Source organism: Bombina bombina, chromosome 1 (assembly GCF_027579735.1).
Source record: "Bombina bombina isolate aBomBom1 chromosome 1, aBomBom1.pri, whole genome shotgun sequence".
Lineage (NCBI taxonomy): Eukaryota > Metazoa > Chordata > Amphibia > Anura > Bombinatoridae > Bombina > Bombina bombina.
Window position 1 is genome coordinate 1,050,633,920 of NC_069499.1, and position 18,939 is coordinate 1,050,652,858.

Below are 18,939 nucleotides of genomic sequence, written 5' to 3' on the forward strand. Positions count from 1 at the left end.
AAGCTTCTAATGTAATTTACTGATAGGAATACATTGGTATTAATATCTGTACTGATTTTGCTACTGTAGATATGTTTTACATTTACATATTAATGATGAATTCTTCAGTATTTGTTTTTACTTGAGTTTATCATCATCAAAAAGGAGCTTGAAGGGCCGTGTTTCTGTCGAGTCTTCAGACTCGCCAGAAACACAAGTTATGAAGCAGCGGTCTAAAGACCGCTGCTCCATAACCCTGTCCATCTGCTCTGAGCAGGCGGACAGGAATCGCCGGAAATCAACCCGATCGAGTATGATCGGGTTGATAGACACCTGCCTGCTGGCGGCCGCGAGTCAGCAGGGGGCGGCGTTGCACCAGCAGCTCTTGTGAGCTGCTGGTGCAATGTTAAATGCGGAGAGCGTATTGCTCTCCGCATTTAGCGAGGTCTTGCGGACCATTGATAAATAGAGGCCTTAGTCAATAGCTTTGGTTTTATGTACCTTTATATATTTTATCATGTGGAGATAATAGGAAGGAGCCCATGCAAGATTTAAACCAGGACACAAATTAAATGAAAAAATAAATGAATCTGGATTAACTAGAGTATTTGTTAATGTGGACACTGGGTTTAGGCATTCTATGTCCCACAGACATCAGCATTTTAAACATTCAGTAACTTCAATAAGGAGAAATTTTAAATTGATACTTTAATGATTTTGATCAATTTTCAAATATACTTCTATCATCAAATTTGCTTTGTTCTCTTGGTATCCCTTGTTAAAGAGTAAATCTAGGTAGATTATAGGAGCTCAGGAGTGTGCATGCCCTTAGCACTCTATTGCTGTAGTGTATGCAACAATGTATAATATTGATATAAACATTGTTGCAAACGCTGCATTAAAGACACATACATGCACACTCCTATGAGTCTACCTCGGTTTACTCTTCAACAATGGATACCAAGAAAACAAAGCAAAACTGATAACAGAAGTAAGTTGGAAAGCTATTAAAAGCTATCTGAATCATTAGAATCGTCAGATTAATTTTTACTGTTTTTTTTGCTTTCATCACTTCAAACGTATGAGATAGAAGGGAAAATCAGAGATAATAATCAGAGGATGAGGGACTACATAGAAATAGAAAAATAAATCACAGCCAATATAAGGCAAATATGAACTAAACTGTGTAGCCACCAATCACCAACTGTCTCCTATTAGTGCATTTACAGTACAACCATTAGTGCATTTACAGTACAAACCACATACACCCACCACCACAGCATACACATCCAGACAAATGTATACAGACTTTGTAGACAAAGGAGAAAGGAGATGTCTCACTGCAGGTCAAACTGAAGAATTACCTCACAGAAATAAAGGCTTACAACTTAAAGGGTCAGTATACACCAATTTTCATATAACCGCATCTAACAGACATTACTATAAAGAATAAGATGCACAGATACTGATATAAAAATCCAGTATAAAACTGTTTAAAAACTTACTTAGAAGCTCTCAGTTTAGCTCTGTTGAAAAGGTAGATGGAAAGCCCACTGCAAGTGGGAAATAAGACCCTCCCCCCTCCCCCTTCTTTTGCATATGGAAAGACCCTTTACACAAACAGGAGCAAGCTGGAGTAGGTATCTGACGATATTCTCCTAAAATTTTGGGGCTTGGTTAGGAGACTGAAAATCAGAGCAATGTTATTTAAATATAAGCAAAACTATATATAAAAAAACTCTATGGCTATACAAATAGATCATCTACAAAACATTTATGCAAAGAAAAAATGGGTGTATAATGTCCCTTTAAGCAAATCTGGCAAGCCATCAGGCAAGCCATCAATTATCTACAATCAAGACTATCAGGGCAAACAGAAGCAATAGGAAAACTGGTATCTCTTTAGATCAGATCAATGCCTATCTTCTGTGTGCGCCCAATTACTACCTCTTCATTTAGGTCCCCAAGAACTGAACAACGTCACAAGGAAGCACATATATATATTCACTGATACCACTACAAACTATAAAAACCTTACTCACAATTTAACAACGTTCTAATTGAACCATTATTAACGTTATAATTTGTATTGCTTTCAGGAACAAATTATTTCAAACATGTAGAAACAGGAGATATGTTGAGTAAATGTGATTGTAGTATTTGATTTCATTTTTTTTTTTTTTAGGAAGCCAAGTCCCTTCGTCAAGATAATTTAGAACTCTGTCTAATGGAATGTATTAGATAAGTATATCTGATTTAGGAATGGGAGTTACGTCTATGTATGTTTTTCTGTCTCTGTTTGTCTTTGGTCTCCCAGTCTTATCTTGTTTATACATAAGACAAACTTTTTCCCCAATGAAAATTAAAAAAGAAAAGATGTTACCTGCAAGAATACATGTGATTCTTTCTAACACTTCTTCTGAAGAAGCCTTTGCACCCATCACAACTGGAAGCTCCATAGTGTTTTCCTGTAGCACGGTCTCCACAAATTGCACACAAAGAGTTAAGGCCGATACTGTTTGAAGCATTGAGATTTGTCACGTCTGAAGGTGAAGTATCTATAAAAGGCAAATGAATGCGCCAAATTATTGTATGTGCATATAAACAACACTATTACATTGACAAAAGAAGATGCAAATCTTACAATTAGGATGAGTTATATATATAATATATAAAATATTTCCCAAGTTAAAATAACTAAAATATGTATTGCAATGTATGTCTTGAAAAAAAAGTAGTTTTTACTCTCAAATTACATAATGACATATTTTAATTCCACGACAGTGCTGATTTAAGTTGACATGACACTGTCCCCTTGATTTAATTTAGCTTCTGCAATATCCAGCAGATTATGAGGGGAACAAATCTGCATTCTTGGATTTGTTCAATCCTCCTCCATTGCTCCAGAAAATCACGCACTGTGCCAGCTAAAATAGGCTGTAACGTTTAGCTGATCCCTCTGGCAGGGGGGCTGAAACAACATAAAAGCTAAAAATTCCACAGTTTTTTCAATCTGATGCCCCTTACTCAGGTATCAAAGAAACATAAAAGAGCGCTATTAAAAATAGTAACATGGAATAAACATAAAAAAGTACGTTCATAAGTTTCTAAAATAAATAAATCCATTTGCTCTATTGTTAACTAATTACTAGCTTTTTGAATCCAGATATTAAAGGGACACTGTACCCAAATTGTTTCTTTCGTGATTCAGATAGAGCATGAAATTTTAAGCAACTTTCTAATTTACTCCTATTATCAAAATTTCTTCATTCTCTTGGTATCTTTATTTGAACTGCAAGAATGTAAGTTTAAATGCCGGCCCATTTTTGGTAAACAACCTGGGTTGTCCTTGCTGATTGGTGGATAAATTCATCCACCAATAAAAAAGTGCTGTCCAGAGTACTGAAAAAAAAACTTAGATGCCTTCTTTTTCAAATAAAAATAGCAAGAGAACAAAGAAAAATTGATAATAGGAGTTCATTAGAAAGTTGCTTAAAATTGCATGCTCTATCTGAATCACAAAAGAAAAAATTTGAGTTCAGTGTCCCTTTAAGGGAATTTAGTAAGGCCTATTAAATGAAATAACACATACTATAATGTAAATAAACATATTCCTATTTATCATGATAATTTACAAAATACAGACACGTTCTCAGGTTTTCTCACCTACCTTTATATTTGTATTCTCCTCTTTTTATTAATACTTTCTCTTAGCAAAGAACAGAGCCAGGGAATTTTCCCAAGAAGCAAGTGCCTATCATCTTGGAGTTCCTGTCACTCTGGTCAAGCACAGCATTAGCTAAATATTATATAAAAATATTAGACTATTAACACTAAACAACATAAGTTTCTCACTAACATATTTACAGTTTTGATAGCTGCTCTAAAATTCCTTGCAAGGTCCTTAAAGGGACAGTCTACACCAAAATTGTTATTGTGTAAAAAGATAGATAATACCTTTACTACCTATTCCCCAGCTTTCACAACCAACATTGTTTATAACATTTAAATTCTCTAAATTTCTGCCTTTTTCTAAGCCACGACAGACAGCCTCTTATCACATGCTTTTTATTAGCTTTTCACAACAAAATACTGCTAATTCATCTGAGCCATATAGATAAAATTGTGCTCTCTCCCGTGGAGTTGTGCATGACACAGCACTAATTGGCTAAAATGCAAGTCAATAGATAATAAAGAAATAGTCATGTGATAAGGGGGCTGTCAAAAGAGGCTTAGATACAAGGCAATCACAGAGGTAAAAAGTATATTAATATAACTATGTTGGCTGTGCAAAACTGGGGAATGGGTAATAAAAGGATTATCTATCTTTTTAAACAATTACAATTTTGGAATAGACTGTCCCTTTAACTCACTGTAAAAATAGCCCCAGTGGGAGCAATAATATATTATGGTTTATAGGTACTCATTACAGAACATGGGGGTCATATAGTCTATTTTTTTGTTTTACTCAACTGTTTTCAAGCAGGAATATATTTTGGACCTTAACAACCTGTAAAATTTGGGTTCTAAAGCCGAGTGTTGGAAAAGTATGAGAAACGTAGTGTTGCCATAATTAAATTAGTTAAAACATGCCATGTAACATGTACTATACCAAAATCTTAAAGGGACACTCAAGTCAAAATAAACTTTTATGAATCAGAAAGAGCATGCAGTTATAAGAGTTATAAGACACTTTCCAATTTACTTCCATTAACAAATTTTGCACAGTTTATTTATATTCACACTTTCTGGGGAACAAGATTCTACTGAGCATGTGCGCAAGCTCACAGGGTATACGTATACTAGTCTGTGATTGGCTGATGTCTGTCACATGATTCAAGGGCCCGGAACATGGGAGAAAAAATAAATTTGTCAGAAAAAAATCTACTGCTTATTTGAAATTCAGAGTAGGTGTTAAATCATTGTCTTTTTTATTAAGCACTTGTTAACTTAATTATGCAATTCTATTGCACTGGATTGTCCTTTAAAGGAAAAGAGTACCAAAGAAATCACCCAAATAACCAGGCCAGACTGGAATGCAGTAAGTAAAGTTTGTCACATGAGGCAGATTAACTGTGTATGAAATGATTGGAAGCAGAAAGAAGGAACCATAAATATTATTTGTCCTATTTTGTTTTAAATTACATTGTAGTTTTATACATTTGAGATACTATATTATAACAGTTTTTTTTTAATTGCCTCAAATTGGTTACGGCAGCTTTTCAAGTGATTTTATTTGCACATCAAAGCAGCATTGTTTCACTCTGTAAACTACTTTTGTCAATTTTATAATATACCATGTTTTCTAACTAGCCTCCATTATGTAAACATTTGCCTGGATTGTGTCATGTTTTTCCAACTTTTGATATAGTTTATTGGAATTTCATTCAACCAATTATTGAAAGCTTTTTATTATGTAATAGTAATACTTATATCTTAAAGGGATATTAAAGCAATTTTGTTATTTATTGTATCTAAACTAGGTATCTTAAAGGGACAGTCTAGGCCAAAATAAACTTTCATGATTCAGCTAGAGCATGTAATTTTAAACAATTTTCCAATTTACTTTTAGCACCAATTTTGCATTGTTCTCTTGGTATTCTTAGTTGAAAGCTTAACCTAGGAGGTTCATATGCTAATTTCTTAGACCTTGAAGGCGACCTCTTTTCAGAATGCATTTTAACAGTTTTTCAACACTAGAGGGTGTTAGTTCACGTATTTAATATAGATAACACTGTGCTCGTGCACGTGAAGTTATCTGGGAGCAGGCACTGATTGGCTAAACTGCTAGTCTGTCAAAAGAACTGAAATAAAGGGGCAGTTTGCAGAGGCTTAGATACAAGATAATCACAGAGGTTAAAAGTATATTATTATAACTGTGTTCGTTATGCAAAACTGGGGAATGGGTAATAAAGGGATTATCTATCATTTAAAACAATAAAAATTCAAGTTTTCATTGTAAAAACTGATGTTTGTCCTGAATAAGATTCATGCCAGTGTTTGTATTATCTACCAAAAGAGCAGTATGAGTTGGCCATATCAAGCAGTGAGTTGTCAGTCCCCAAGGAAAAGTTATACCCAAAAACAGGTATTTTCTGTTATAACATAAACAATTCTTATTTGACCCTTTTCCATACAAACTATTTAAAATATCTACTTTAGTATTCTGTTATAATCATGATAGAAATATGTGAGTTTAATGTCTTGATGGTTATAAAATATAATCCTGGAAAAAGTTGTTAGTTTTATTTTTTGTGTGTGTGTTTTTTTTTTTTTTTTTAGTATCACTTTGCTTTGTGCAGAAAATATGACTGAACAGTGCAGCCTCAGACTGGCTGTATGGAGATACTTTTGTAAAGATAAATGTAAAGTCTGTGTTTGTAGTCTGTGTGAGGGTTATTAAATTACCATTTTACTTATTTATAATGCTATGAATACACGGCATACTTCAACATAGATAGCCACTGTTTTATGTGTACTCACCAATTAGCAGCCATATATTTTGTTTAATGATGAGCACCAGATAGTTTAATAGTTATATAAAGAGTTTTTAAATATTTTCAGTAGAAAGTTGCTCTAATAGTATACAGTTGCTATACAGCTCATATAATGAAATGAAAAAACAGTGAAATAGCATGCTGGAGCTTTACATGTTCATTACACTTCACTTACCACTTTCTGTTGGGGTACCACAAGGCTCTGTCCTTTGTCCCCTTTTCAATTTATACATTACCCTTAGGTTTATTAATAAAGTCCCAAGGGTTTCAATATCATTTTTATGCTGATGATACCCAAATCTATCTCTCTGCACCAGACCTATCTCCTTCCTTACTAACTTGTGTCACTAACTGTCTTTCATATATTTCATCCTGGAGGCTAAATCTCTCGAAGACTGAGCTCCTTATTTCCCCCTCATCTTCCAAAATCTCAACACCCCCAACTTTCTATAACTGTTGACATTAACATCATTACCCCAACCCCACATACCCAATGTGTTGGGGTCCCACTTGCTTCAGATCTCTCTTTCATTGCCCACATCCGGTCTTTGGCCAATTCCTGCCACTTCCACCTTTAAAACATCTCCAAAAGTTTCTATTTCCTCACATAAGACATAACTAAGACTTTAATCCACTCTCTCATCATTTACCACCTTGACTATTTCAACTCCATCCTCTCCGGCCTCCCTAGCTGCCATCTATCTCCCTTACAATCCATAATAAATGCTGCACCTCTCTGCCAATCCCTTTATTGGTTACCATTAACCTCCAGAATAAAATACAAAATCCTGACTCTGACATTCAAGGCTCTCAATAATACTGCTCCCCCTATATCTCAGACCTCAACTCCAGATACTTTCCCTCCCATCCCGCTCTGCTCACAACCTTCTTCTCTCCTCCTCTCTTCTTAAAACTCTTCACATTCTTGTCTACATGACTCCTCTAGATTGGCCCCTATCTTATGGAACTCTCTGCCTCATTCCACAAGACTCTCCCGTAGTTTTTAAACTTTCAAGTGCTCCTTAAAGACTCTACTGTTCAGGGATGCATACAATAAACACTAACATTTTCTTATCTTAGCTCCTCTTCTCCTTTTATCATCCCCTTAGCATGTAAGCCCATCTGTTTTGTAGATCACCTTCATGAGAGCTGATTTACATTAGTACAACTCTTGGCAGGGCTTTCTATCCATTTGTCTCCCATAATTGTTACCTTGCATATTAGACCCATGTTTTTAGCACTGTGGAATCTGTTGGCACTTTACAAATTACTGATAATTATTATAATTATTATTATCAATTATTTGTAGAGCACCAACAGATTCTGCAGTGGTATAAAAATAGGCGTGATATACAAGGTAACATTTATATGGATCAAATGAGTAGAGGACCCTGCCGACAGTTGCACTGTTGTAGTCAGCTCTTGTGAAGGTGATCTGCAAACAACTAGGCTCTAAGGCTTACATGCTAAGGGGGTTCAAGGGGATAGCAATGGAGGAGAGGAACTGAGATTAGGAAAGGTTAATGTAGGTTGTATGCATCCCTGAACAGTAGACTCTTTAGGGAGCACTTGAAGCTTTCAAAACTAGGGGAGAATGGGAGTAAGTAACAAAAGAGGAAGAGAGTAGGAGGTCGTGAGCAGAGCGAAGGGGACGGGAGGGAGAGTGTCTGGAGACAAGGTCTGAGATATAGGGGGAGCAATGCAGTTGAGGGCCTTGTATGTCTGAGTGAGAATTTTGTGTTTAATCCTGGAGGCAAGAGGAAGTCAGTGAAGGGATTGGCAGAGAGGTGCAACAGATGAAGAGTGACGTGTAAGGAAGATGAGTCTGGCAGAAGCATTCATTATGGAATGTAAAGGAACTAGGCGGCAGCTAGTGAGACCAGAGAGGATGGAGTTGCAGTAGTCGAGGCAGGAAAGGATGAGAAAGTGGATTAAAATCTTAGTTGTGTCTTGTGTAAGGAAATGTTTTTAAGGTGGAAGCGACAGGATTTGGCCAAAGACTGAATGTGAGGAGTGAAAGAAAGATCAAGTGTGATAATAATAATAATGTATGTATTATAAAACTGCTTAAACTTTTCTTTTAATATTATACCTTGTGTACTCGCATGGTGCCAATCTCAGAGCCTAGGCAGTAACTGATTGGTATGGCCATAAAGTATGCTAAATTGCCTGTCAATCAACTTTTTTATGCTTGGAGAAAAGCACTGAGGAGTATATAAAAAGGTGCTCATCTCAGAGTTAAAACGCAGCCATTAATGCACATATAGTGAAAGCTGCATTAAAATATTATGCTGGCGTTGTTCTATTTTCCTTTTATTTCCCTGCAACACTCAAGTCTCTTTGAAAAAAAAGGCAGACAATTTGATTCATTGTTTCACTTGAGCCAATTTAAATGCAAATTTTAATTAAAAAAAAGAATACGCTACTTTGTGAAGTGTCCATATGACAATGTAATAATTTAAAAGGCTTATAAAATTATAAAAACAACATTTGTACATGATTATTGCATATGCATACTCTAAGTGAAGAAGAGATTCGCCTTTGTGCTTAATTGTAAGTGTGCTGCAATTTTATGGTCTCAGGTGAGTCACCAAAAGAGAACGTGCCGCACCTAAATGATTTTTCTTCTGTGCTTGGAACAGCTTTTCTTATAAAGCCATAAACATTTGATAAAAAGGTAATACATGTGATTAAATATTGCCATATATGAAGAATGAGTCTAATTTACAATATTACAAACAGAAATGAGTGCAATGCTCCCCGAGGACAATATAGACCAAGCAATGCCAAGATAAGAAAAAACAAACAGGGTGTAGAACCATTCACAGAAATAAGCATATAAAAAACAAATATAAAAGTATAAATAAACCTGTATACACAGAGACACACACACTGGAGACATAAGAAATCCTCACCATTATGCACCTCTAATTTACATTTGCTCATTTCTTCCTAACAAGGATGCATAGATCATATCATGTTTTTATGTAGGGTAAAACGACTAGTGGTAGCATATTGGAGGATGTACATTAAAGGGACATAAAAACCAATTATATTTTTCTTCCTTGATTCAGAAAGAGCATGTAATTTTAAACAAATTTCCGATTTACTTATATTAACAAATTTGCTTTGTTCTCCTGTTATCCTTTGTTGCAAAGAATACCTAGATAAGCTCAATAGCAGCGATGCACTGCTGGGAGCTAGCGGCTGATTGGTGGCTGCACATAAATGCCTCTTGTCATTGGCAGGGATGGGCAAATATTTTGCAACATTTGGAATTTAATGTTTTTTATACATTCGTCCATTTGAATCAAATTTCAAATGTTTATCAAACATTCTAACATTCTATTTCGAATATTGGTATTCACATTTTAATTAGCATTCGGTAATATTCTCTCGAATATTCAAATTTTATGTTTATTCTCGAATATAAAATCTAATTTTAAAAAGCTAATTCAAAATAATGCAAATCTATTTCAATTACGAATGTTCATAATATATCGAATATTCATATTCACTGCGCTAAACATTCTTTTGTTATTCAGTTTTACCATGGACCTGTAATAATAGAGGGCAGTGATCAAGTGCGCATGCGTACAAAATGCATGTGTTTTGGAGCCTCAGTCTCCCCTGCTTGAGCATATTGTTGTTTTTACCAGTACCTGTCGCGTTATGTTATCTGTATGTTTTTAAGGGCATTGAATAAAGAAGATTTTTTTTTTTACATATTCTGGATTGGCTACTTGGTATCGTCACTGCGGATGCATGTGATTATAACTTGTAATAATATCAGATTGGAAGCTAACCTTAACGCGGTCCTGCAATATTGATTGTGCACCCTGCAGTATCATGGTGCTCCACTTGTAATCTAGGCCTTTGTATTTTAGCCATCCCTTTCTCTTTAGAATTATTCATTAAATATATATCATGAAAAAAAATAAAAAAGATTATATATATATATATATATATATATATATATATATATATATATATATATATATATATATAAATGTCCACACATAATAAATAATGTAGAGATTTTTTTTCAACAATGACTAAATGCTTATTTTAAGCAAACATGGAGCTAGGTCACAATCTATCATTTGATAATTATCGGCTCTCAACAAGCTGCTTTCTATATCAATGTGATCACTATCAGCCTTTCTCATTGTTTTGGTAAAATATGGCCCTATACTATGTGGCAGGCCTGTTTTTCTGATCATAATCTGAATTCTCGGTAAGTAATGAATGACACATTTATAAGGCTATTTTTTCACGTATACGATTCAACAGCTAAAAGAAATTGATAAACCCCAGATAACCCTGTTTGATTTATTACAGAGTACACCAAAAAGTTTTCTAATGTAACAATGGTTTTGTGGATGGGTGAAACACACATATATTACTACTGCCATATTGGTTAACAAGGTTACAAACAGATATACATAAATAAATCTATCCATGCACACACACACACAAACATTTACACTGTGGACGCTTGCCCTTCAACCTGTGATGTAATCATGAAACCCCTGAAGTATTGTCTATCTGCTGAAAACAAGTGCAATATTATGATCAACCTCATTATTTATAGTATTGGTGTCAGATGTTATCCCCTATTTAACTCTTTTGGGAACATGTCTAATATATGGATCCCTTTTTAATGAATAAATCCCAAAGCCTGTACCCTCCCCTACATTTTTAAAACTTTCTCCATAACCATGTTGACAATTTCCAATACCGTCTGCTCCAATGTAGAACTGTAACTCAAAGAGGATCCTGGGGGAGTCAGATGATCTCTAGAAAGTGGTGAGTGATATGTGGTCTAGGTTTTAGTATTCTTGGCCAGGGTGGCACTAAGATTTATTTTTATGGACCTAAAAGAGGTGTAGTAAAGTGGCAGGTGGGTCATTGGGTCTGAACTCACAACCCATTGAAATACAACAAAATACAGGGTTTGAGCTCTTGTTTCTCATTGAGGCTACTCTTTGTCCTGAAAGCACTATGCAAGACCAATACCGCAAACAAAAGCTAACCCTACCCTCAAACATTATTTTAGCTCCCTCATTTATTAAGCTTTACTCAAGACAAGGAGTAAGGTTACATGGGGATTTAAATTTTAAAAAAAATTAAGAATAAGTAACCTGGAATTTTGACCCCCCACTCGCTCCAGCCAAATAGCTTAGCACTCTCAAGACACTCCAGTTATAAATGATAATCTATTCACTTCTACCCAGCTTGGTGTTCAAAATCAACAGACTTAAGATGTAATTACTGCAAAGTTGAGTTAAGGAAAATATTTCAATCTAATGCACTGTTGTGTACTTAGTGGATTTTGCTAGTCACCTTCCAAATTTTCTTTTAATATATAAAATATGGATGAAACACAATTGGATGCGCAATTGTCGACTTGCTGTGGTATGTGTTCAAAGCAAGTTTGTTTTTGAGGGATCTTTCCACAGCTGACATTCAGAGTAGTTGTTTTTTTTTTACAAATTTAAAGAGGACAGTACGTTTCAATGTAATGTTTATCCTTCGGTCATAATTCTAGGCCAGTATGTTATCAAACCCTACTTCACAGTAGAGATGTGCAGCCAAGAAATGTTTGTTTCGGACAAACTTTTTTTCCCGAATATTCAAGGAAATTTTTTTCCTCGAATATTCAGTGGCTGCACTATTCATTATTTATTTAGTTTAAAATGAAACGAAAACTGAATTTTAGTTAAACATTTACATTCATTTTCATTAAAACTAATGCACAAGTCTAGTTCACAAGGCACACCCACCCATCACCAGCTGTTTTACAACACATGATGTCTCTTTCACTTTCCACTGCCTTTAAATATGGGCTGTTGTACATTATTCCCACTCTAGATAGCCAGTTAGCATGTGCTCAGTCACTCCAGAACTGAAATGGGAGTAATGCTCGGAAGCAAAAATTTGGACAATTATTATGTCCCTTTAAATTAACTTTCTGTTTAAACTCCCTATGAGTGATGTCACCTTCCCTGCCCATATGGATATAACATGCATGCAAGCACATCTGCCCTACAGTAGCAGAATCTGTCCAGGGTAATCTTAGTACCACAGCTGTTGAGAAGTTGTGTGACATCACTAGCAATTTGTGCATGAGCTTGCTTCAGTAGCAGGCTGCATTTATATATACAGTATATATATATATATATATATATATATATATATATATATATATATATATATATATATATATATATATATATATATATATATATATATATATATATAAAAGATGCATAATATTTCAAAGACAAGCTTTTGAGAGTTTTCCTCCCTTCATCAGGTCTGAAGCAATACTGAATAGATATATGCTGTATTAATTGTCTTTATTTTATATCAGCCAATATTATTCACGAGCAGCCAATATTATTCATAAGGCCTCCTATGCAGCAACATAGTTGCCAACAGAAAAACAATTAAAATAATCATGGACACTTTGCAGCAGACCAATCAAAGGTGTTATGGGAGTATTGGCCATGCCCACTGACATATTCCATCTTAAAACACCATATTTCATTTCCACATAATTTGCACAAAATAGTAAATATTGTATTATACACACTAATATGTAAGCTAATGCATAATCTACTTGAAAAACTAGCAACCATAATACATAAAATTATCAAAGGCAAATGTCCTTTTCCAACAGTCAGAGATCCATGCCAAGCCCACACCTCAGGGCAGATTTTTACAATATGGAACAGACTTCTGGGACAATCATACCATGGGAAAGGAAGCAAAATAATGGGACTGGCAGTGGAAAATCAAGACAGTTAGCATGTATGCAGTACCTCAAGACCTCAGAAAAGGTCACATGGTGCTTTTAACCCTTTAATAGATCCCCAGCAAAAGCGCTAAAACCCTGTGTTTGTGCAGGAGAGAGTTAATTAATGTTGAAAGGAAATTAAGTTTAGATCCTTTGAAAGGTAAAATAGCAGTTAAAGGGACAGTACACCTTGAGATTTGTATATAAAATGTTTAGTCATGTGTAATGAAACAACTTTGCTATGCACTTGTATTTATTTTGTTCCCCTTTCATGTAATTTTCTCTATACATTGAGCAATGTTTAACTCTCAGAACTTAAAGGGACAGTATACACTCATTTTCATATAACTGCATGTAATAGACACTACTATAAAGAATAAGATGCACAGATACTGATATAAAAATCCAATATAAAACTGTTTAAAAACTTACTTAGAAGCTCTCACTTTATCTCTGTTAAAAGGGTAGCAGGAAAGCCCACTGCAAGTGGCAAATAAGACACTCCCCCCTCCCCCTTCTTTTGCATATGAAAATACCCTTTACACAAACAGGAGCAAGCTGGAGAAGGTATCTGACGGTATTCTCCTAAAACTTTGGGGCTTGATTAGGAGTCTGAAAATCAGAGCAATGTTTTTTAAAAATTAGCAAAATTATACATTTAAAAAAAACAAAAAACTTTATGGGCTATATAAATAGATCATCTACAAAACATTTAGGCAAAGAAAAATTGAGTGTATAATGTCCCTTTAAAAAGCACCCTGCTGACTTCTCAATGCTAACTCTGCTACAAATCTGTCCCTAAGTTAACAACTGCAAAACAATGGATTTTATACTAACTTTACAACTGGGACTAGCCTTGCTGTCTGCAGACTAAAGCTCAGATTGGCTTCTCCAAATAAGGCAAATGGTGGGTGGAGTTTGGCTATTGAAACATAACGGCAATACAAAGGATGTTAATTTGTTTTAAGAATGTTTAGTCTTGGCTGCTATGGTATTCTATAGCAACACAACATAAATATCTTGTAAGTACAAAGTGTTTACTGTCCCTTTAATACAACTGTATAATTGCAGGTTTATTATATATGTAGAAGAAGGTGTTTTATAAAGAAACAATAACAATATTGTTAGAATGTGGAGCACATTGATAAATTCTTGGTTAACTAAAGGTTAAGTTGTAAGGTCGCTATTTGCTTATACTACTTTATCTGAAGTGTACAATGTTTAAGTAAGCAGATAACCTGCAGCCTTGTGCTATGTGTGTCAAGTACCCCTGAGTAAATCTTACAACCTCATTCAAACATTTAGATACGTTTGGTACTAAGTGCTTAGTAAACCCATTTGCCGTAGTCTTGTTTATGTTTAAATTTGAAGAGTTTGACCCTGAATCATTCCCAGGTTATAACATAAAAGTTAGGCGCTATGTTCATGTCTATGCTACGTAGTTTACAAAATATACATGAAAGCCATTTAGGACTAGATTACGAGTGTAGCGTCAAAACCGCTAGAATATTATATATTTTTTTGCGTTAATGAGTTGAAAGTAAAAAGTTTGTGCTCTTGCGTTTGCAAAGTCGCAGTAACAAATAGACTTTCAGAAGTCGGGAATGCAAAATCTTATTCAATGGAGCTGAAAAAGTTGCCCAAACACAATTGCAGTTATTTAAAAGAGCAACATAAGAAGATAATATTGCATATGTCATAATCCAATATTCTGCACATAGCAGAATATGTTCTATTTGTATTATATACATATATATATATATATATATATATATATATATATATATATATATATATATATATATATATATATATATGTATATATATATATATATATATATATATATATATATATATACAGGTAGCCCTCAGTTTACGCCGGGGTTAGGTTCCAGAAAGAATGGTTGTAAATCGAAACCGTTTTAAATTGAAACCCAGTTTATAATGTAAGTCAAAGGGAAGTGAGGGAGTTAGGTTCCAGGCCCCTCTCAAAATTGACATAAGTAACATCTAATACATTCTTTTTAAAGCTTTGAAATGAAGAATTTAAATGATAAACAGCATTATAAACCTAATAAAATAATCACACAACACAGAATATGTAATTAAACTAAGTTAAATGAACAAAAACATTTGCTAAACAGCTTTATAAACCTAATAAAATAATCACACAACACAGACTTCACTTGCATTTTTCTGCAAATCTGGACTGATTTATAGACAGGAAGATCTTGATCCTTTGAAATCTGATCGATAGCTCAGGTCTGGTTAAACTGATTAATTTCAGCTTGCTTGGCTTTGCTGCAACACAGGCGGACAGCTCCACCTACTGGCTATTTAAATAAATGCACTGCTTCTCAATGCTTTTCAATAGCAGTCACATGACTGGAAAAAAAGGTTGTTATTCTGAAACGGTGTAAATTGAACCGTTGTAAACCGAGGGCCACTTGTATAGGAATATATATTTTAAAATACCTAGAACATATTCCCCTATGTGCAGAACATTGGAATGTGAAATATTTACATTAAATACACAGTATAACAAAAACCCGATATCGCTCGCTCTTAAACAATAGCGCTCCACTTGTAATCTAGCCCATGGGGGCCGATTTATTAAAGTGCGGATGGACATGATACGCTGTAGCGTATCATGTCCGCCGCACATTGATAAATGCCGACAGCATACGCTGTCATCATTTATCATTGCACCAGCAGTTCTTGTGAACTGCTTGTGCAATTCCGCCCCCTGCAGATTTGCAGCCAATCGGCCGCTAGCAGGGGTGTCAATCAGCCCGATCGTATAGGATAGGAAGGATTGATGTCCGCAGCCTCAGAGCAGGCGGACAAGTTATGGAGCAGCAATCCTTAGACCGCTGCTTCATAACTGCTGTTTCCGGCGAGCTTGAAGGCTCTCGCGTAAAACAGGGGCATCAAGCTCCATTCAGAGCTTAATAATTCGGCCCCTTAGTGTTTATTCCAACTTTCTTGTATAAAACGCTTTGAGTCCAACCTGGAGAACAGCGCAATATGTTGTTATTATTATTATTTGTAAAGCCTTGTTTTAAAACATTCCATATTACTGATAATTCTAAAAATAGGTCAAATCAGAGTATCATTGCCCTTGCTTTAATAATCCCTGATACTAATGTGCTCATATACTGTATAGTGCATGTTTATCTTTAGATTAATTCTAACTGAAGTAGCATTAGAAAGCATTACCTTATGGTCTGATTTGCAGTTCAAAACAATTCCTTAAAGACAACTGTTTAGTAAATATAACCTTAAAGGGACATGCAACACACAATTTGCTATGTTGTGATTCAGACAATTATCAAATTTGCTTCATTCTCCTGGTATTTTTTGTGTGTGTGGAAGAGAATTCCTAGAGAGGTAATAGGCACGTGTCTGGAGCGCTACATGGTAGCAAACACTACTGTCATGTTAGTTCTCTTGTAAATTTATAACTTTGTTAAAAGTATTCTTGCAAATCTGCTGCCATATAGTGCTCTATACACATGCATTCTTCTGACCCTACCTACCTAGTTTTTAACAAAAGATAGATAGAGAGCAAAGTAAATTTGATAACAGAAGGCAATCTGAAACTTTTTTAAAAAGTTCAGTCTGTTCTGTCTGAATGACAATAGAAAAAAATGGGTATTGTGTCCCTTTAAATTCACTAACTGCATTTACTACCAAGTAATTAATGTAAACAACCTTATTGCAGCTCCCATAAGAGTGATTAAAAACATGTTATTGTAAGTTACATTGTATATCTGTAATGGATCCAAAAACACAGAGCAAACAACTTATAATTTGTTTTAGAATCAGAAACCCTTTTAATAGGTCCGAAATAAAAATGTGTTAGAATTATGTTCAGCCCTTTCATGACATGGAAAAGTTACTTTATCTTAAGGGTACACACTGATTTATTTAAAGAAACTAGTTTTCATAGCAGATAAAAAATAGTACATTTTGTCATTTTCAAAAAATAAAATAAAAATGGTTCTGTCAACAGGTCATAAAACCTTTCACTGGTTTTTGAGCATGATTTAAAGAGACAGTTTACACCTTAATTATTTTAAAGGCTTACTTTAGATTAAGCTGCTAATATCCTCCTGCCCCTTTCTTTATCATGCAGCAGTAACAGTAAAACGGTTATTTTAAAATGCCTATTATTTCTGGTCACTTGAAAATGGCTGCCAAGCTCTGCCCACTGATGACATCATGATATAGGCTGCATCTATGCACTTTGCTGAATAGCATTGATAGTCTGTTGAATCCAATTAGTGAGTCTTTTGTACCTAGTGAAGCCTTTAATTCAGCCCTGATCGTGATGTCATCAGTGGGCAGAGAGACCAGAAACAATATTAATAACTTTTTTACTGTTACTGTTGCGTGATAAAGAAAAGGGCAGGAGGATAGTTGCAGCTTAATCTAAAGTAAACTTTAAGATCACTTAGGTGTAGACTGTCCCTTTAACTGAGTTCCAGGCCTGGAATGAGCATAAGACACACAGGGCATTTGCCTGGTGGGCCAGGGCCAGCTGAGGGCTGGGACCTGTTGCTTTAGTCCTGCCCAGTCACCAGCGTTATTATTTGAGCATGTTGCAGGGCCAGCCCTCCCGTGCTTCTTACTGCCTTGGTACTTCTTTGAGCCAGGTCTGGGTTATTTTGAGATTACTATGACTACACAGGCTGATGAGCAATATATTCATTATTTAAATGTGAACTTCAGCAGCTTCTGTCAAATTAGCACATTATGCTTGTCAGTTTTGGAGTATGGTTGAATAACAAAAGTGAGGGGAGTGGGCTGCTCTTCCAAACCAAACTTAAAATTAGCAGTTATTTAACAAGGTCATAAACATACACAAAAGATCCCCACCGATAGAACAGAAATGAGCCAGTGCTCAGCATTAAATATGAGGAGGGGACAGCAAGTATTGTGGACTACAGAATTGAGGGGCCAGATAGAGAGCAATGGAAGATGACATTATGGCCCCTGAACCTAAGATTGGACAAGCCTGGATTTACCCAAGTGTATTCCTGCCTAATGGATAACTAACAGTCTACTTCTCAAATCAATTCCTTATTTCTCACTTGTAATAAAATGTATTACTATGTACTGTATGTTCCATCTTGGCAACTAAAACAAAGATATTGCTGCTTCCAGTGCCTTTTCTGTGTATTTGCCTTGACAACTGAGGGTGGTGATAGATAGCATTGTGTAGTAAATCTGCCTCATAAAGTCTCTAAGCAAATTGTCTACTAACCAACTGCTGAATCCCAATAAAAATGCAAATCACTCCTTTTCATACACACTTTTGTAGACACAGGCAACATAAAATTGAGTTATATACAATTACTATTTTATGAAAAGTCTGTGTAAATATTGTGAGGTAGACATACATTATACCTAATAGTCAAACATTTCTTAATAAGCTGACAAGCACTGAATTTAGAAATCAAGCAATTACATAACATAAAAACAGGACATACATAATGAATACTGGTATTGAAATCTAATACTGAGGTAGTTTCCTCAGAAAACATTTGATTATTATAAAATAATTAGTCCACATTTTGTTAATTATATTGATTATGATGAAATTGTTAGCAGTATGTATTACATGTAAAATGTCAAAAACTATGTTTAAAAGCATAT

General features: G+C 35.0%; 1 protein-coding gene across 1 annotated transcript in view; it reads right to left on the reverse strand.

The window, feature by feature from the left end:
* Positions 1-18,939, reverse strand: part of HNF4A (hepatocyte nuclear factor 4 alpha) — a 91,069-nt gene that overhangs the window by 69,205 nt on the left and 2,925 nt on the right. Inside the window, 1 exon segment of the mRNA XM_053689783.1 lies at positions 2,363-2,537. Coding sequence (XP_053545758.1) covers positions 2,363-2,537 — 175 coding nt within the window.